The 21,347-nt window shown below is 31.2% G+C and overlaps 2 protein-coding genes across 2 annotated transcripts; both read left to right on the forward strand.

Annotated features, from left to right (window-relative positions):
- Positions 1 to 1,135: 1,135 nt before the first annotated feature.
- On the forward strand, positions 1,136 to 9,937 carry LOC108917337 (venom acid phosphatase Acph-1-like). The gene is made up of 8 exons (XM_023454967.1): positions 1,136 to 1,301; positions 2,433 to 2,540; positions 2,979 to 3,218; positions 3,671 to 3,853; positions 3,968 to 4,085; positions 5,425 to 5,630; positions 7,099 to 7,234; positions 9,635 to 9,937. Exons 1-8 carry the CDS (start codon positions 1,215 to 1,217, stop codon positions 9,724 to 9,726), a joined length of 1,170 nt encoding a protein of 389 aa, XP_023310735.1. The 5' UTR covers positions 1,136 to 1,214; the 3' UTR covers positions 9,727 to 9,937.
- A 3,998-nt stretch (positions 9,938 to 13,935) lies between these two features.
- On the forward strand, positions 13,936 to 20,466 carry LOC108917408 (venom acid phosphatase Acph-1-like). The gene is made up of 6 exons (XM_018723971.2): positions 13,936 to 14,078; positions 14,171 to 14,275; positions 14,754 to 14,993; positions 16,585 to 16,891; positions 17,262 to 17,473; positions 20,232 to 20,466. The coding sequence occupies exons 1-6, from the start codon at positions 13,968 to 13,970 to the stop codon at positions 20,439 to 20,441; spliced, it is 1,185 nt and encodes a 394-aa protein (XP_018579487.1). The 5' UTR covers positions 13,936 to 13,967; the 3' UTR covers positions 20,442 to 20,466.
- The last annotated feature ends 881 nt before the right edge of the window (positions 20,467 to 21,347 follow it).

The following is a 21,347-nucleotide window of genomic DNA, read 5'->3' on the forward strand; positions in this document are numbered from 1 at the left end:
AAAAAAATAGACGTCTTAATAAAGTAATTAGTATAACAACCTAAAATGCTTAATCTAAAGAAAAAAGAGACTAAACCTATGAAAATGGGACAATATTTACATATCACAAATATTATATATTTTATTTGCCGGTACAGATACATTGCGATGTAGTATTTTAGTACTTTAAAGACTATAATGAAATTTATTACGGTACTAGTACAATAAAGGAAAACATGTATTCCTATATTAAATGAAATTTAATTAGAACAAAATCATTTACTATGTATGTAGTCTCTAACTAAACTATTAACTTCAGAATGATGCAAATTTGGTGATTGATAACACATGCGTATAGCTTATTTTGATGTTGTGAAACCTCATTATGCCAAAAACGCCAGGGTCGGACTATGCTCAATGGTTAACAACCAAAAATTTTTGCATAGATGACGATCGCAATCTGCCTTTATCAAATATAAGTTCCGTGAAAAATTTGCCGACGATAATATCTTCTAGGTTCAACTCGGTAAAATTAACAGTTTAGGAAATATTTGTGTTTTTATGTCACAGTGCACATCGAGCGGCGCCTCCTCCATTTTTGTTTTTAATTTTTAATTGGACATAATTACTGTGTTAGAATCGTACATATTTTTTAAATAAGAGCCTAGAAAATCTTACTGTCAGCTAATGTAATTTCCACTAACAAACACACTTTACACAAAACACAAAATAGAAAAAAAACAAGAATAAGATAAAAACTAACTTAGCTTTCGTTATATATTTCTATATATCATGCAAAAAATCGCAATTGTGTACCTGGCAGTTCAATGTATATTTCCTCCTATATACAATATATCAGTTGTGAAGGTTGCTTTTTTTGTGTAATAATTTCAAAGTACATTATATGTTTCAAACACAACTAATGTTGAAATAAATTGCAATATTCAATGCTTTTCTACTGATGATTTTTGCGTATAAGATTTTTCTATGGACTTAAATTTAACTTTAAAATTCAAATAAAATATGTGAAATGTACGAAAATGTGTAAATTCTATCACAAATAAGGATTTTTAGTTAATGTAAACACTACCTAGGCGACACAACACATCACTCTGTATTCAATTTTGATAAGCCATTATTAGAATGAACGCATTTATCTGAATGAGCACTTATGACGAGATCATAATATGTGAAACCTAGATTTAGTGTGCCCAAGTACAAGTCCATGAAGCAGAATGAAGGTGCTAAAAGCACTAGTGTTTTCATGTTTTTTGGTAATAGTTCGCAGTCAAGCAGAGGAAACCCTGCTTTTAGTACATACTGTAAGTACTTTTTTATTTACTTGTATTTAATATTTCATTTAACTTATCTTATCACTACGATGTTATTTTGATTACTGAATGCAAAAATATAAGCGAATGATAATGACTATTTTCCAGATATAAATCGTTTACATTTTAAAACCATACCAACTGTAGAACCATATGAACATTTTTTTTTGTTCCTGGTACATATTTTTAATAATATGTACTCTTATTTACTGTGACTTTATTTTGTTTTGTATTAATTATAAGAAACTAAAAAAAGATCTAGCTGAAATTTTACAGTGATGATTTTACTCAAAAAAGTAAAATAATAATAATAATAATAAACAAATAAATAAATAAAATGGATAACTCAATTGTTGGATAATATACGAGTAATAATAGTAATAATGTAATATGCTCAGTATTAAGACAAGTTCGTTATGAAATAAAACATTGATTCTGAGTTTTAATACATCTATCCACACAGATTAGAGGTAGGTAATGTGTGTGTAATTAAACTATGATTACGTGCTTTATTATTGCTTATTTTACAAAATCGTATTCCCATTTTTTGACAAAATTATGTATACCTATCCAGAAATACTCTTTTTTGATATTACTGTACATCCAATTTATTTCTGCGTGACCAGTTGATAGTATATGATAATCATTTAAGATGATTTATTTTGTCTCAAAGTTATCTTCCGTTTGTCTCTTATAACTGATATTTGTGTACCAGTAGCATCTCTTAATATATACAGGGTCGGAAAGTCCACATGGTTCATTGATCCACTTCTTATGCCCAGGCTTAGGAGGATATGGGTTCGTTAAGAAATACTGACTCTTAATACATCTATTCATACTAATGTCTATTATCCTTATCATTCATTTGGTTTCTTGCAAATATGGTTACGTACTTACTATTGCCTATTCTACAAACTAATTCCTACGTCTATTCATATGACTAAGCTAACCTAATTGCGTTGCATTACAATAATAATCATAATTTATTTACCATAAAAGTATAATCACAATCTACAGTAATTGTTTAATGTGGGATATTATAATTTACCTGTACTGATTCACAAAGAAATGTATCCGAACGAAATCGTAAGCTAATTAGTCAATAAGATATTAATTTTTCAGATATTTCGCCATGGTGATCGAAATCCAGATACTTTGAATCTTTACCCAAACAGCCCTTACTACAATGAAAGCTATTATGCGCCGTATGGATATGGACAACTTACCAATGCAAGTATTTTCATTTGTTTACAACTTATTTGTTGATTGATTAAAAACTCTGCATTTAGCAGTATATTCCAAGTTGAAAAGATTGTACTAATAATGACATTATTTGACCGACAAAATCAAACAATAAAATAAAGGATAGCATTAATGATAGTATCTTCACTTAAAACACTTTTAATATGTTAAAAACAAAAAGAAGTTGACTATAATACCAAATTTATTCCCCATAAATCATCACCATAAAGAAAGATAATATGCTTAGAACGAGGTTTCCCTCAATCCATACCATAATTTGGATTTTTTAACGTTTCTGGGGGTAAGAGAGAATAAAGCTGCCAACTCCGATTTAATAGTTGTGACTGCAAAATAAAGACACCTGTACCAACAAATTCTTATACTAATCATTATTTTGGCTGATTTCATTAATGTTAATTTTTGCAGGCTGGAAAACTGAAAGCATACAGAATTGGTATGACGTTACGAGAACGATATAATGGATTCTTGGATGAAACCTACAATATTGATCTGATAGAACCCAGAAGCAGTGACTTTAATAGGACTAAGGCATCCCTTCAAGCCATGTTGGCTGGTTTATTTCCTCCTACCAAAGATTTGGTCTGGTTGGAGGGACTCAATTGGCAACCAATATCGTTCAACTACTTGGAAAGAAAGTATGATAAGGTAGAGTTGGTTGCAATGATGTCGAAGTGATTTTAATATAGGCTTGAATCTTTGTATTCAGTTGAATCCTTCTTAGAACATGGAATATACTACTTTCTCTGATTTCCTACTCAAAACCCTAATCAAAAGAATCAAAATATTTATTTATGTGACAGTTTCTTGAGATTATAAAATGTTTATAGTTTTTAACTAGTTGTATAAGAAAGTCAACAGCTCTGCGAACAACGTGCCTCGTCCAGGATTGAATTAAATCTTCAATGAGAAATAACCTACAATTGGTACATAAAAAAGTACAAGAACAAAAATAGTCGGTCATCATCAGTTGAATGTAAACCGCAGTTTACATTCAACTTTTGGCATCACAACTTTCAATTATCTGACAGATCGCAAAATAGTTTATAGTTTAAATACATTTTGTTTTAGTGTAGTAGTAATTAATAAATTATCCTTAGGAATTATTTTGTTATGGTTGCCCCAACTGGGACAAAACAGCCAACGAATATCTGCATTCTGAGAAAGGTCGTGCACTGACTGAAAAGTACCAGGATACTTTCAAGTATATCTCTGACAAAACTGGAGAAAATATTACCGATTTGTTACAAGTATATTATATGTATTTTGGATTTCTAATTCAAGTGAGTATATTTTCAGAACAAATCACAAATTACAATTTTAATATCAAAAATCGCACGTTTACCATTTTATACTGTTAATAAATAGCAGTTTTATTTAATACAATTTTTCATTAGGAGGAACTGAATTTTACTTTGCCAGATTGGACGGGAAAGGTATATCCCTACCCGATGAAAAACATTACTACAGGATACTACGATATTATGTTTACTGGGAAATTACAAAAAATGTCAGGTAATCTTTTAATGTATACACCTTTTTAACATACATAGAAAGAGGGAATCTATTTAATTTGAATACATATACAAGGTGTCCCGGTACTTGATACAAAAAAGTCGAGTACAAATAGGTGAGTTCAAAATAATATCAGTTCTTCATATAAATTTTTTCTAACGAGCCTTCGTTAACAAGTTACGGGCCATCAAAGGTGAAAATTAAAAAGTTATTTTTATTTACAGTCTTTGAACTATTAACTTCAGCATGATGCAAATTTGGTGATCGATAACACATGCGTAAAGCTTGTTTTCGATGTTGTTAGTGAAATTTCATTATGTCCAGAACGCCAGGGACGGACTATGCCCAATGGTTAACAATCCAGAATTTTTGCATAGATGGCGATCCCAATCTGCTTGTATCAAAAATAAGTTCCCTGAAGGATTTGCCAACGATAATACCCTCTTGGTTCAACTCGGTAAAACTAACAATTTAGGAAATATCGAGCGGCGCCTCCACCATTTTTTTGTCTAATTTTTATTGGAGATAATTACTATGTTAGAACCGTACATATTTTTAAAATAAGAGTCTAGAAAATTTTACTGTTTGCTAATGTAATTTTCATTAACAAAGTTTGACAAACGCTCTACACATAACACAAAATAGAAAAACGAAACAAGAATAAGTTAAAGGAAGTTAAAGTTAATAATTTAAAAGAAAGAAAACTCTCAAAATACATTTCCAATATGGGCACCTTCCACTCCCACACACTTCCTAAGTCTACGAATATTATTTGTTTGTACACAAAAAAGCATTTGCATAAAAAAGAAATATGTTAATTTTACCGAGTTGAACCAAGAGGGTATTATCATTGGCAAATTCTTCAGGGAACATGCTATATGCATGTGTTATCGATCATCAAATTAACATCACGCTGAAATTAATAGTTCAGAGACTGTAAATAAAAATAACTTTATAATTTTTACCTTTGAGGGCCCGTAACTTGTTAACGAAGGCTCGTATGGAAAAAATAAGAACTGATACAATTTTGACCTCATCTATTTGCATCCGACTTTTTTGTATCAAGTACCGGGACACCCTGTATATATAAAATTTAGGATAAATAATAGCTAAAAAAAAGTAACTGTCTAGAATAATTTTACACCTCCTTTACAGTTTACCATTTTCAAAAGTTAGTTAATTTATAACGGCATTGTGGGCTATATCATTTTTTTAAATAGTTTTATTGGCTGTGTGAAAATATATTGAATATTTAGAAAGAGTATTTACAGAAATAAATTGGAAGTTCAAATATTTTATACATTTTCAGAATTGTGCCTTATTTTTTTTCAAATTACAGAATACTTGTTGAAAAAGATACTCATCGACACGAGCAACAAAATCGAAGGAAAACTCCCGAAAAAGAAAATGTTTATTTATAGTGGGCATGAGAATAATATAGCCTCTATATTAAAAGTTGTAGAGTGGGGCACTGAGGAGATTCCGCCATATGGCAGCTACATTCTAATGGAATTACACAAAATTAACGGCACCTATGGGATTAAGGTAATGATATACAAAGTGCTACATGATTGTGCATACTGTAATTGTAGAGTGGGATAATCTAGGCGCATGCAAACTACAAAAATCCTAGCACAAAGTTTGTAAATATGTTGAGGAGCTTTTAATTTTCTCTAAAGCATAATTTTGTTGTAGCTTTGAACCACGAATTTCCATAAATTCATTTATTTTTACCAAACGGTCAATAGCCGCACGGTTTAAGGCGTCAGTACTTAAATCGATGTGTCGAACTGCCCGGGTTTCGAATCCCGCGGCCGGTAGACCGTAGATTAGCTATGCTTGTACGGAGGATTGGCACCCTCTGTGCAGATATGGTAGGGTGGAAGAATGTTGGCTTGGGTTAATGTGAGAGATTGACACCGGTGGGCATTTGACCACCCCCCTAATTAATGAGGTTTTCCAGGTTTCCATCATTCCTGCACTGAATGGTGGTTAGGGCCTACCAACATAAGTCGTTCCTGGGCGCAAATGCGGCCTGCGTAATAATAATATGCCGCCTCCTCTCCCGCACAAGTCTCCGACTTCTGGGCTAATTCTCGTAGTTAGAATGAGGAGTAGAGATATTATTATTATATTTATCATATTTAAGAGCCAAAATATAGGGAGATATATGGGTATAATCTTTGGACAGACCACTTCTCTTTTTTTGTGGGCATTCATTTTTACTTTTGGANGTCAGACCGGCAACATTATTATTATTATTATTATTTTATTATTATTATTAAACAAACTGCTGAAGGCAGAATTCCAAAATTTCAGTACCATATTCCTATTCCTTTCACCCAGAAGCATTTGAGATATTGAGATATAACTAGGACTATCCCTGATCAGGATTAAAGTTAGTGAAATTATTGACGAACGATATTCTGGCATGCCAGTTTAATACTAGGATTAATACTTTAAAATAAATAGACGTGTTACTAATATACGCGAGTATGTTTATAATTTATTTAAATGAGAAAATTATTGACGTGACCATGACGGAACACTTATTCTTGTATAAGTCATAGCATATGAAAGCAATAACTACCACTGTTGCGTATGTTAGACATCTTAAACATGCAGGACATAAAAGTTAAAAATTCAAGAAACCATCACACAAGTGTACTGAGCAAGTCTATCAAGATTTCGTATACCTACTTGCTTGTTCTGTCGCAGTACTATCAATTTGTCAAAAAGGGAAGAAAAGAAGATATCATATAGTTACACAAAAATATCTCAGTACTTGTGAAAAACAGATATTACTTTTATAATATTATTAACTATTTATATTTCAAAAATGTATCCGAAGTATGTGAAGCTTTAAATGAGTTTTTATATTGTTTACTATAAGCACGACTTTTTTATTTATTTATTTTATTAAGGCTTAAGTATGCTTTATTTTGTCAACTGCAATCAGAGGCCATAATTGTCTAATTTAAATGTGGTAAAATAGTGCGTTTTTATTTTTTAGTTGCTTTATCAAGATTATTCAACTGATGATCCTGTACTAATGAAATTGCCGTCATGCGAAGAATTTTGTCAATTCGAAAGATTTGTTTCTCTAACCAGTAAATTCATTCCGGAGGATGATAGTATTTGTGGAACTGGTAAGCATAATGGTTTTTGTAAAATGTAATAGGTAATATTTCCAGAATCTTAACAAGTACAGGTAAAAAAAATCCATTTGAGCAATGAGGGTAGGATTTTTAGTGGCAAAATAATAATAATGCTTTATTGCCAAACAGATTACCAATTTATAAATAATACAACTAAATAAACATAAACAAAGAAAAAAGAGAAAAAATGAAAAAAAATTTCAAGAAACGTAAGCAGACATATACCTGTAGAAGTGTGTTTGCATTACACTACTACATATTTAATCCAGAAAAGGGAATACGGAACATAGTATTCATTGCCTTATGACGTTCAATAAAGTATGTAATGGACAAAAAATATATCACAAGAGTTACACAATCGGTTAAAATTGTTAAATTGGCATATCCTGGCGACTTATATTAAAATGTTTAAATTTAAAAATTTGGCGTTGCAAGTCGTTAATAGAAGCAAGCAGATCGGCACAGTGAATGGTGTTCGTGAACGCCAAATCTATTTATTAAAATGGCGTAGTTTACACCCATTTCAGGATAAATCCCATCAACTTTGTAAGCCAAATAATTTAAAAACTTTTTTTGAATTCTTTCAATTTGCCACTCTTGAGTATTGTAATAAGAATACTATACCAGCGCACGATATTCAAGTCTAGAGCGAACATAAGCAAAATATAATGTTTTAATAGCTCCAATATCTGAAAATTGCTCAAGGGGCCCAAGTATGGAACCCTGAGGAACACCTGAGGTAGCAATATAATGAGTTGACTCAAACCCATTACAATAAACAAATTGCATTCTCTTATTCAAATAAGATTTAAAAAATTGAGTCATATCATAACTGAAGTCAAAGTTTGCCAATTTACGGAGAAGCGTCTTATGGCGAACCTTGTCAAGGGCCTTTGAGAAATCCGCATGAATCACATCCACTTGTCCCCTATTATCTAATATACCTGTAATGTACTGTGATATTACAGCCAAGTTTGTGGTAGTTGATCTACCCTTTACGAAACCATGCTGATATAGAAATTAAATTACAGACCGACGGATATATACGGTTATACCTATAAGACTATCTCAAAGACTTTGGAGAAGTTTGATATTATAGATATGGGCCTATATTCTTGACCTGTGATTTATCTCCGTCCTCAAAAACTGGACAAATTCTAGCTTCCTTTCAACGACTAGGGAAATGTTTTGTTCTTATAGCCAAATTAAACAATGTACAAAGCGGAGTTGCTAGAACAGCACAATCCTTTATTATGAAAGAGAGGATGTTATCAGAGTCAGAAATCATTTTATATTTCAATTTTTTCATTGCATTAAGAACTTCACTCTCAGTAATCTCTCTCAAAAAGATATCATTGTTATAACAGCAAGGCAAAACTAACTCAGAGACATCCTCTGGCTCGGACTGCAAAAAGACACTACAAAAAAATTCAGAATGCATTTACAACATCGGATTTTTATATATTTGATCGTTATATCAAACTTCCCCAGGAATCCTAGAAGTTCCCATTTTCCTTTGAACAAACGACCAAAAACATTAAGAATTTGTAGAAATTGCAGATTCAACATCTCTAATATAGTTAGAATATAAATCGAAGTGATTTTTAATTATCCTACGTAGCTCTTTAAATTCTTGATAAAACCAATTATTTTTTTCTTTTATATTTATCAAAAAACCTAGCCTTCGACTTAATGTTTTTAATAACACTGGAATCAAAGCATGGTGCATATCTTTGCTTAAAGTTTTTGCACATGAGCGTCGCAAATTGTATATAAAAATTTTCAACAGCTAAATGTACATTATTAAATTCTAACAAGAAATGTGAAATATAACGTAGGTACTTACTTAATATTTTCAAAATTACATTTCAATTTACTAAATCAAGTCTCCCATACATTTTGAATTATGTACTGTTATAAAAATCACTACCTCTATTTTAGTTTATTTCATAATTATAGAATACATTAGATAAAAACATTAAACAACTAGAAGTCTCTGACTATTTTGAATATATTTGTCATGAATTTTAAATGAGATATTTCATAAAAGCATTGCAAGCTTACAATAATTATGTGTATGAAATTGTTTTTAGCACAAAATATTTTATTAAGAATGCATATATGACTTTAATTGACGAGAATTAATAAAAACTCAACAGCTAAAAATTTCTGTGCGTTATTATAATTGTACTGTATTATTGTGACGAAAATCTTTTAATACTATCATTGAAAATTAAGTGATATTACAATGATAGGTCAAATATTTTATCGACCTGTCAATTTAGAAGTAGACTCAATTTATTTAATATAGTTACAATCTATTTTTTTAGTTATTAATTATAATTATCTCAGGAATGTAAATGACTTACAATTTTTGTATTTTTCTTACAGCATCAACTGGCGTCAGACCGGCAACACATTCTCATATTCTATTATTCCTCATATTTATTAAGATGTTTTATGTATTTTTATTTAAAAAATAATTTTTGTTTAAATGAGAGCAAATAAAAAATGATAACATTTATAGATAAATACTTATTTTTTTTCTAAATTGCATATTTTTGTACATATGTGTAAAAATAAAGTGTAAAATTAGTATAGATAAAGTGTAAAATTAGTATAGATATTCCTGTTTTTTACTGTTCAGGAACATAGGATATTGTCTTGCAATAAACGCTTCAATAACTGTTTGCAGATAACTGTTTTCCTTTAACTCTTGAATCTTACTAATACAGGTTTTATTTTACTTAAGGGCCCCATATTCTTTAAATAGTGTTTTCCGCAAAGACAAATAATTTCAAACATTTAATAACTGAATATTCTAAAGCTTATCAAATAATAGGAATGTTATGTCATGCCACCTGAGTATTTTCAAAGACGCCGCAGTAAAACGAATAAACAGGTGCAAAAAACGATCAAATCAATAAGGTTTTAGGTACTGAAATCTACGAAAATACTATCTTTTTTATATATAATTCCACATGTAAATATTCTTATAACATTTACTTGCTTAGTCCTACATATAAAATTGTTTACTTTTATTTATAAGTACGTGAAAATAATTCTTAAAATGTGGGGTTAGGATAACATCAAACGCATGTTTTACAAACGCTTTTTTTAGTTATTATTTTATTTGGGTAAATTTAAATGGTAACAATGAATAAACAAAACATCAAGGATTTTATTTTTGTGTTTACTTTTGTTCTACACGTTTTACTTTTAAAGATTTCAGTACCTAAACACGCCAGAAATTTCAGTATTTCTCGGCCAAGAATATGGCCACCTTATGCTTTATTTTAGCACGCATTTTTAATAAGCCAACTCTGTGTTTTCGCTTTCATTTTCAAGGGTAGCGACACCTGTGACAAAGTATACAAACTAATTATAGCTACAAATTCTTGTTTGAGATAGAAAATCACTACAATTCTGGTTTAAGTATAGAATAAACATGGAGTCCTGTATAAAATGTTGTCATCTTACTTGAGGACACAAATTNTATTATCAATGTGAGTTTATGTATCTCAGATCGTTTTCTATTTTATATTAGACTGCTACTTCCTGTATTAAGGTAGTTTTGTGATAATATTTATTACTTTTTGCAAGGTGTCGTAAACCTAGTTCTTAACCATTTAACTTCTACTTTTAACTGGGTCATAAATTACAATAAGGCTGGTCTTTTTTACCTTCCGTTTCATAAAAAAATATGGGTAAGAAAAATTCTTTGCCGAAATTCATCCTCAGTTTCCACAGCAGCATCGCAAACTCATTGTTTTAATTCAACCCAGAAGAAAAAATCTAGTTAATTTAAATATCGGTTAGGACACAGGTCCTGGCCGATCTATCCATTATTTATCACCTATTTAAGAGCTCTCTGATAGTCTAAAATAATACATATTCATTCGTATTTGCAATGAAAGTTTTTCTAATAGATTGGTTAATTGTCGGACATTGGCTTAAGTGGTAATTCAAATAAAATGGTTTTACTAAATAACATCCAATTACTCCGGTCTATAAAATAACTCGAATTTGTACTTAATAGATAAAAAAATTCCAAAATGAAATAGAATTGTGGGGTCACTATCAAGAATAAGGCAAAAAATCTATTTACAGCCAACCAAGATTAGAGCATATGAAACAATGTAAACCCATCAGTCATAAATACAAGTAAAATCTAGATAGTGACAAGAAAGAAAAGAAGAAGATCTGGAGAAAACATTCTGAGAAAAATATATAGGGATGTCAAAACAGCAAACAGTACGTACATAGAGAGGACACACATAAGAAATTATGAAAAATATAAACAAAAGTATCATACATTGTTCAAAGAGATCATTTAAAAACGATAGGGAAAGAAGGAAAGGGCGTCCAAGGAAAAAGTATCTCCAAGAGGCTACAAGGGACAGACGGAACAAGAATAAAACTGATCGGCAGAGAGTAACAAAGCCGAGAAGGCAATAATAGGAAAAATTGAAGCCAAGAGCCTTTGCGGTATGTGGCTCTTAGATATACATTGTTTCTAAAGAATGTTATCGGAAGACAGCAAATAACCTGAATTACGTTCGAAATAAATCCTTACCTGTCAAATTATTTATAATTCAAAGCCCATCGGTATGACATGCCAATAGTATGTGACAATGAAAGGATTATAGCGGTAAACAAAACTAAAGGACACATTCCTTTTTGAATGATAGTTCCTTTTTTATCTACCATATTTATCAGATTCCATACATTGTTGCTATAAATAAAAACAAATTATCTTAATTTTTTAATGAACATTAACAAAATCAGTAACATTTTTCAATAAAACAGTTAACCAACTTATGGTGTGTGAATATTTCCATAAAAGTTTATATCACAGTAATGATTTAAACTTTTGCTTAGCTTCCTTGTCTTTTTTTAGATTTCTATTGTGTTAATGTAATTTAAAGTCTTCACGAAGTTATGAATTGAAAAAATTTTTAAAGTTTTAACCAAGAAAAACGTGATATATAAAAGGATATCTTTTTAACAACGCATCATTGGAATTAGCACTAAATCAACCCTGACATTCAATGACTGCTCACGGAATTACTTCTTTTTAATTGACACGTAAAAATTAGGAAAAATTCCGTTGAGTTGAATGAATTACTTTAACCCCAGCTGAATGTTAGGACTTTTTAAAATGGCGTCCAAAATTCGCAAAAAAAAACAGTTTTCTTTCATTAATAAAAAAAATTAAACATTTTAGAAAGAAATGTTTTAGACAAAAGTTGTAGAACTTTTTATAACAAGCCTAGCCCGATATCAATTAATAAACAAATGTAGATATTTGTTATTCCAAAAAAAGAACGACTAAAATTCGCATTTTTTTTAAACGTCGGCAAGCTGTGTCAAATTCGCTTCTCACTACAGGGATCTCGGAAACGGTAAGAGATACGAAGTAGCTTAAATGGGGGCAAAGTTGCATAATCAGAGAACCAACATTAAGCTTAAAAAATCAGGGCTAACATGATTAGTTTTCGAAATATTTGGAAAAAACCGAGATTTTTTGTCCTCTGTCGAATGGCATAATCAATTTTTATATGTAACGTTTCGCCTCTCCAGGACCATCATCAACTTAATTTTTTTTAAAACTGAAATTTTAACATCCTGTATATCTTTAAAACGAAAAAAGATTTTTTTACGAAACTTTCAATGTAGTAGTTGGTAAGTAGAATAAGTACATTTTTGTAAAATTGGAAAATATTTGATAGTTTTTGCAAAAATTGAGATTTCGGAAAAAAGACATTTTTTTCAAGTTTCAATAAATCATACAGTAATGCACTTAGGTGGCCCATCTTGGGCTTAAAATTAAGAGTTGTACTTTTCTGTGCAAATTATGCGCGTATTACAAAATACATAATTGGAAATATGCGAAAAATCTCCTTAAACGTCAAATTATTTTAACTTTACAAGTACATAGCTACAAGGAGTGGAGTGATTTCAAGGAAAAATTTATAAATATTGTAGGTACTTTATCGTCGTAAACGAATGTGATATTATGACAATGTTTGCATGGATAGAACACTAAACACTAAAAAATGGAAGATCTTGTGTCTATTTCTCATGTTTGGTTCAATTTGATCCTGTCCGACTTCCAAAAAGATCCACTCCGACTTGCATTTAAGAAATGTTTTTAAGAACATGTATTTGAAACAAATATCTTAATTAGTTACTTTTTAAGAAAATTATGTCCAGACAAGGCGACAACTTATTTATAACAATGTTGTCTTTAAAGTAAAATTTAAAAAGAAATGTAACGCATTTCATACTTTTTACCATTAACTTGCAGTTAAAAACTAAAAAATGTCACTAGACAATCATTATTATACCACAAAAATGTAGTCCAGCATAAATTATGACATTTTCGAATTTAAATTTTAATGTCCTGTTGATATGGTTATGAGTTCCATGAAATGGTTTCAGAATTACTTGAAACTTCTAACCGTACGTACGAACAATTCAAAATATTGCTAAAAATGTATAACGGGGAATAGTTATCAGTAAAATATTCATTTGGTTAGCGGCTTCAAAATTATATAAGCATTCTAAGCATGTCCACGAGTTATTCAAATTGTTACTAAAAATGCGTAAACGCAGTTATCGGTAAAAGAACCATTAATTTGAAATATATAAATATGTGATAGCTTTTTATTCACGAATGTAGTGTAAATTTGATATAGTACACGTTAGCCATTGACTGAATATGATAGGCGGTATTATTTGGATCTACATTGTAACCCATGTAGTAGTCAGCTCAAGAAATTTACTGTTTAAGGAACAGTCGCCCCCTTCAACTTTGATTTTGACACACGTGGTGAGTATTCAATAAAAAACAGTAAAGTTTGCTTATGAAAAGTGGCGATATTTAAACATACATGATATTGGAGTCTAAATTACTGGTTTTAGGTATTCAGACATGGTAACAGAACTCCAGAAGTTACAGAACTATATCCAAAAGATCCTTACAGGAATTATACTTACTATCCTTTTGGAAGAGGTCAATTAACAAACGTAAGTGCAATTAGTTAACAGGATTTTAACAAGATGCGCTTTTATTTTGAAAAAAATCACCTACACATAAAGAGTGAGTCAGTTTTAACATCGAACCAAATAGTACCTATTTTTAAAAATAAATATTCTTCTTATATAAAATATAAAGTAACAATTTACCGTTGCATTTTAGTTTTTTTTAAAGGAATATGTACGTTTGGATTCCCTTCTTTTTTATGATTGCAATGATATACTCTGGCATTTACTTTTTTATAGTTTTGCACAATGTTATGATTTATTTACTAATTCTGCATGAAGTCAAGATTGCCATGGAACCATTGTGTATTTTCTCAACAAATTTTAATCTTGTTTTGAAAAAATATCTTATAATTATTATATGTACATCTGCTGCATATGACTAATTCATACGATACTTGCAATACTTTGTGATATTGTATTGAAACATCATTTAGGTAATATAACTGTATGGTCTCTTAAGGCAGGTAAGCGAAGGGAATATTCGGTCGGAAAAGAACTGCGAGATAGGTATGGGGACTTCTTGGGTCCCGATTACTACCCTGAAATTGTGGACGCTGTTAGTACAAACTACAACAGAACGAAGATGTCACTGCTGCTTGTGCTTGCGGGATTGTTTCCACCGAAAGGTGTGGAGGTTTGGAATAACTTCTTGAACTGGCAACCTGTTCCGTACAATTACTTGCCCCAGTATAAGGATAAGGTAGTTTAATTTAGAGTGGACGAACAATAATTAACAAACTGATTAATTAATTTTGTATAAACATATGTAATTGTATTCTTTACTGCATAGCCAAAGTGAGTTGATTACAAATCTTCAGCATATGCTTAAAGATATACATTCAATATAAAGGCGGGCCTAAAAGAAACGCAGGATTTAATATGAGAAAAATATATTTTATTAATTAAAAAGTTGGAAAAGTTTTTAAATGTCTTTAAAGGGTAGAGATTTTGCAATTATACAGGTTATATTTGAGATCAATGGCCAACTTTATGAGTAATTATAAAAAACCGGAAAAGTACCAAAAATTTAGGGCAACTTTTTTAGAGATAGAGAAAACTTATTTTAATAAAATTTCATGGCAAAATTGATATCCTTCACCTGGTGTAAACAAATTTTTGAAGTATCGTATGTAATTTGCTGAGCCCTCTACGAGGACAAAAAAAAATTGCCATGGAAGCATACAAAAAATTTCTTGTTTTTTTCTCTTTCATGCGATGTACTGCATGACGCCTTTATCTTTTATATTTATTACATTTTTTATAATTTTGGTATCAAAAATGTAGATAAAGGTCCTACGATTTTGGTATCAAGATTTCTAACCCAAACGTTTACTGAAAACCCATGCCCATGCAAAATAACCATTAGTCCATTTGAAGTAAATGTTTCTATTAGAAAGTCCAATGTTACAAAAATTAGGCACATCTGACCAGAAAATTCTTCTGCATATAAAAGAATCTTCCTACTTTCTTTCTTCTTGGTTTATTTTCCCCCCTCATGCACTTTTTTCACCTTATAACATTTGAAACTATTTTTTCGTAATATCATTTTTGCACTATCCTTCTCTAAGGTTTTTTATATTCCGCATGTGCTTGAATAGAATCGAAATTGCATTGATAGTACAATACAAACATATTACACTTCTCAATATGTGAAAATATTAGTATTATTCAAAATTATAGTTTTCCAAATCACAGTGAACTGTAACAATTTTCAAACCAACGGTTATGCATAAAATATATCACTAAACAATTTGTTAAATGATGATATTACTGGAATAACACATTGTTTTCATAGCGTGCTACATTTAGCATAAGCTGCTTTGTCTGTGCAGTAACAATGTTCAAAGCTTAGTTTTGTCTAAAGTAAAAAACCCATATTGTAATAATGTGAAAAGAAAATCTGTATTTTGATTAAAAGAAGTACATTATATTTATTAAATTTTTGTAGTTGACGTATCTACAACAATTTCTACGTTAACAAGAAAATGTTTACATATTTTATACCAAAATTGTAAAAAATGTAATAAATATAAAAGATAAAGACAACGTGTAGTATATCGCATGAAAGAGGAAAAAACAAGCAATTCTTTGTAGCCACAGCCTGCTTCGATGACAATTCTTTTTTGCCCGCGTAGAGGGCGCAGCAAATTACATATGACACTTTAAAAATCTATTTACACTAGGTGAAAGATATCAATTTTGTTATGAAATTGACGGACTAATCATGCATAATTCAAATCCTACGTTACTTTTAGCAGACGTAATTACTGTATATTATATATATTTTCCAGGTTTTGCTAGGTACACTTTGTAAGAACTACGAAATCAAATACAATGAAGTTGTAGCTTCGCCAAAGATGCAAGCCGAATATAACAAAAACAAAGACGTTTTCAACTACATTTCCAAAAATTCTGGTTTGAATGTTACCACATTCTTGGAAACATATAAATTATTCTTCGGTTTATCCACTGAAGAGGAGTGGGGCTTCAGATTGCCGCTCTGGACGAGAAAAGTTTGGCCAGAGAATATAACGAATTTTTCTGTTAAGGAATATTACGTGTCCACTGCAACTACAGATTTGAAGAAAATGGCTAGTGGTTAGTTTGATAATATAAATAACGTTTTTCCCTAGAACTTGTTCTACCTATATTTAGTAATTTTTAGCTCGGTAGATTCGCGCCATTATTCCATGGCTAGAAATTGGCCTCAATAATTTGCTCGGTAGATTGATAGCTGTATTAGTACGGTAATACAAAAATTGTGCTAAATTTCCTAATTTCACTTTCATTTGAGCATTTCTATTCACTCCAGAATGTCTTGAACATTTGTTTTCCAAAAAAAATGTCTTTAATCTGCTCAGAATTACAAAAACATTGTTAGAATTAAATATTTTATTCCAAAATCGGTCACTTACACAAAAAATCTAATTAACATTTCTTTTATTATGCCGAATTTACTTATTTTTAGGTTACCACGTAAAGAAGATTATAAACGACACAGAGAAGAAAATCAAGAATGAAAATGAGGTAAACGGCACAAAAATATACTTGTATTCTGCTCATGAAAATAATCTTGCGCAGCTACTAATACTGTTGGACATTCAAGTGGACCATGTGCCTACCTATGGATCCTATATCGTTTTCGAGATACACAGGATCAATAAAATATATGGAGTCAAGGTAAAATATATTATGAAATAATTAATCTGTACTTATATAGATTGGATTTATCCTGCGTCTGACGTTAAAGCTCGTATTTAACTGGATTTCTCGAGTATAGTATTTTTTTACTATCTACGTGTTTTCTCTATTTTTACGACAGTTTACGCAATATTAATTCGCTTTTTAATAAGCGGGATATTGATAATTATAATAAAGTGATTTGTCTGATATACAGAGTATTCAAAATAAATTACAAGGTGTTCCTTGTGGAAAATTGGAAACGCGATACGAGAGCTTCTTGAATAATTATTTTAACAGAAGATAAAGTAAAATTGAATTCACGTAGAACTATCCTCTTATACTTAATTATACTTTAAAGACTTGATAGATTACCTGTGATAATAGAGTTGAATTCAATTCAACTTCCAATCTTGCAGTTATCTTAAAAGATATTGCAAAAATAACAATGTTTTCATAACAAATTTTTCCACAAAGAATTCAATTTCTTTTTCAAACTAACAATTTTAATAAATTAATAAAACAAAACCACATCCGTAAGCATCTGTAGTTGCCAACTGCGTGCACTAAACAAACTCCATTAAAACATTGAACAAAATGAAATAAAACTTACCATTTCTAGAGAAAATGTTGAAATTGATTCCCGTTGGTGCGGATACAGGCATGGCACCGACGCACCCAATTTTGGCGAATATTTTCCCAAATTCCAGGTATGCCCCTAATTGTGTCAACAGCTTCAAGCATACGGTTTCGCAATTCTTCCAGCGTAGCAATAATTGGAACCAATTACTTCAAGTGACTCCAAAGATAAAAGTCCATTGGAGTTAGATCGGGTGTCCAAGGTGGACAAGGCACAGGACCAAAGCGTCCAGTCGTTTGGTGTGTCCACAATTCTTTTTACTTTGTCGTTGCTTCTCGTGTTGTGTGTGTGGGTGTCCTCTTTTGGATATAACATGTGTGTGCTCGCTTTTGCTGTGCCATCTTCTCCTATTTTTGGGGCCCGGTTTTTTCCAAAGTGTGCGTATGTTTTTTTTTTTTTTGTTGTTTTTCAGAGATATGGAGCCCCACGTGTATCTCGTTTTCTGCCAGCTCTACCGTGTCCGGTGTTGCGATTTTGTTTCCCTAATCGCGTGAGGATTTTCATCGGCCCATATGTGCATATTATGGAAATTCACTTCATCACGGGTAAATGTTGCCTCATCTGTTACACAAACATAAGTAGGAAAGTCTACTTGATTGGCACGTTGCCGTAAAAACGATCTGCAAAAACGCATTCGTTGATCACAATCCGGAGTTAAAATCTGTTGAACTGGTTGCAGATGATAGGAATGCAACACCTGGCGCCTTACGATGCGATGTACGGTACGAGATGAGGTTCTTACTTGCTGTGCGAGTCGTCGAGTACTAATTGTGGGGTCTTTGTCAAGATTTTCCAACACTGGGCATCTTCAACATTAAGGTTCACTTGCTGACCACGCCCTTCTCCTCGAGGAATAACACTTCCCGTATCTCGCAGCCGCTGAACACACTGTAGGATTGAATTTGCACATGGGGGCTGACGTTGTGGCCATCGTTCCCGGTACAACCTAGTCGCCGCGAGCGCATTTTCTCCGGCTGCACCATACACTAACACCATATCGACACGTTCGGAAATAGTAAATGTATTGTTTTCTCAGTTCATTGTAAAACTAGTTTGTGCTCAAACTAAAAAATTAAGCGAAGTAAGAAATGATAATCTTGTTTTTAATGTAATCGGCACGCTATTCTTATTTTTTAATTCTTTATAAAAATTACACTGTCACTATAGTGGAATTACAAAATAAAAAGTTTTGTCTGGAATCTTTCACTTTTTAACACTGATGGGTCGATGGATGATGCTTAATATTTAATAATTAAGTGAATTCAGTGCAAATACAAAATCAGTTGACTGCACAAATGTTTTGACAATGTAACCTAACCTTCTTTTAGTATTAATAGTATTAGATTATGCCGACTTAAATTATCAGACTGCATCTCGGGTCGCATAAAAACATTTCCAAAGTTTTTAATAAATAACACAGGGTCGGCCTTCATGTTCGTTGAGTAAATGAACTTTAATTTACAAAAAAAAAAAACGCGAAGATAGAACTTTTTCGTATAAGACTTTTCTATTACAAATATCATCAGTTTAATTTTTATTGGTTATACACGCCACCCTCTCTATAATACCAACAGCGTTTATGATAAAAATCATTAAAAATGACTTAAATTGGTTTAGATCATCTTGGAATTATTTGTTACTTAAATTTAAGTTGCCTTTTTCTACTCGGTGTAACCAAGGCCTTGACCACTAATGCTGTTTTGCCAACAGAGCGTTCTCTAATAGGGAAGTAGTCGCTATAAATGTTATAAAGCGACATACACTGTTTCAAGTTCGTTTTCTTATCATTTTCAACCTTATTCGTCTCGTAAAACAAGTAGAAGATACAGTAATGTAGTCTCAAAAAAGGACGGTTAAAAAACATTTTCAGGTACATCTGTTTTGCAATTTTTTTTAAGAAAACATTGGATATAAGCAATTGAACAGTCATGAAAACTTTGTTAGATTTTTTCCCGATGCAATTACACTGTTAACAAGATCAAAGTGCATATTCAGGTATTAATGTATCCAATGTATTTCCCAACAGCAATTGCGTGTTATTAATGAGGTATTAACATATGCAACTACGTAAAATTCATTATTGTAATTGCAACAACAATTAAATGCCTTTATTTTTAGATTTATTATCAGAATCATCTTTCCAAAAACATCAAGCTTTTGAAATTGCCCGCCTGCGAAGAATTATGCCCTTGGGACAAGTTTCAGTCGCTGGTTGCCGAGTACATTCCATCTGAGGAGTTATGTGATGGCCAGGGAAGTGAGCCACAAGAAACTAAAAATAGCATTTTTCCTTTGAATTTAATACCTAATATTTTTCCTAAAAAATGATTATTATAATAAAAAGAGTAGAAAATGTGAGGATTAAACTGAAAATTTTCCTCATTTTGTTGTTTAATATTATTTTTAAAACATTAGCCATATACAGGGTGTTCTACAAGCTCTATGACAAACTATGACAAATGGTAGATGGGTTAATGTCAAACAGTTTTTTCTTATATGAATTTAGGTCCGATTCGTTTTTGTTTAGAAGTTACAAGCATTTAAAAAAATATAATTTCATATTTCAATCAAAGTAGACTGATAAATAAAAATGATGGTTTCTAAAACAATAATTATTATTTGTGTTTAAAGTGTAAACATTAGTTAACCTTTAATAACCACATGGATGAGATTTGGATCATTTCTTATCTGGTTAGCTACATTCTAAATCCCTGTCTGTTCAGAAAATAGAACCTTTCTTCTATGGTCCCTGACTGACGATGTTGATAGTTTTTGAATTTTTAATTATTAACTACTAAAAGTAAAAAAGTTCAAGCCGTGCCATGTTGCTGCTAAAAAGTTCTAAAAACTGTTTAAAACGCAACAATTTTTTGGTAAAGTGATAAGACGTCAGTAATTTTAAAAAAGTTAATATCTTAACATACTATCCGTGTAATATTTCAGACTCCAGTTTTTTATCTGTTTACTGGTGTAGTAGTTAATCTATGATTAAAAATTTTCGGACGTCTCAAAATACACAGAAGCCTATTGCGCATCATATTCTTGTTTTTGCACTCACTGCCCTAGTGATTTGATAACATCAGGCTGAACAATCAATTGTATGCGCAAATTTGATATGTCATTAACAGAACGCGATGATTTAAGCCTAATCTGTAAGATTTTCTTCGATCGATTTTTTCATTTGATTAAGCTACATGATGGCTGTAATTTATAAAATTGCATTATCAAGATGTC

The sequence above is a fragment of the Anoplophora glabripennis genome, unplaced genomic scaffold (genome assembly GCF_000390285.2).
Source record: "Anoplophora glabripennis isolate ALB-LARVAE unplaced genomic scaffold, Agla_2.0 scaffold4, whole genome shotgun sequence".
In the NCBI taxonomy this organism is placed as follows: Eukaryota; Metazoa; Arthropoda; class Insecta; order Coleoptera; family Cerambycidae; genus Anoplophora; species Anoplophora glabripennis.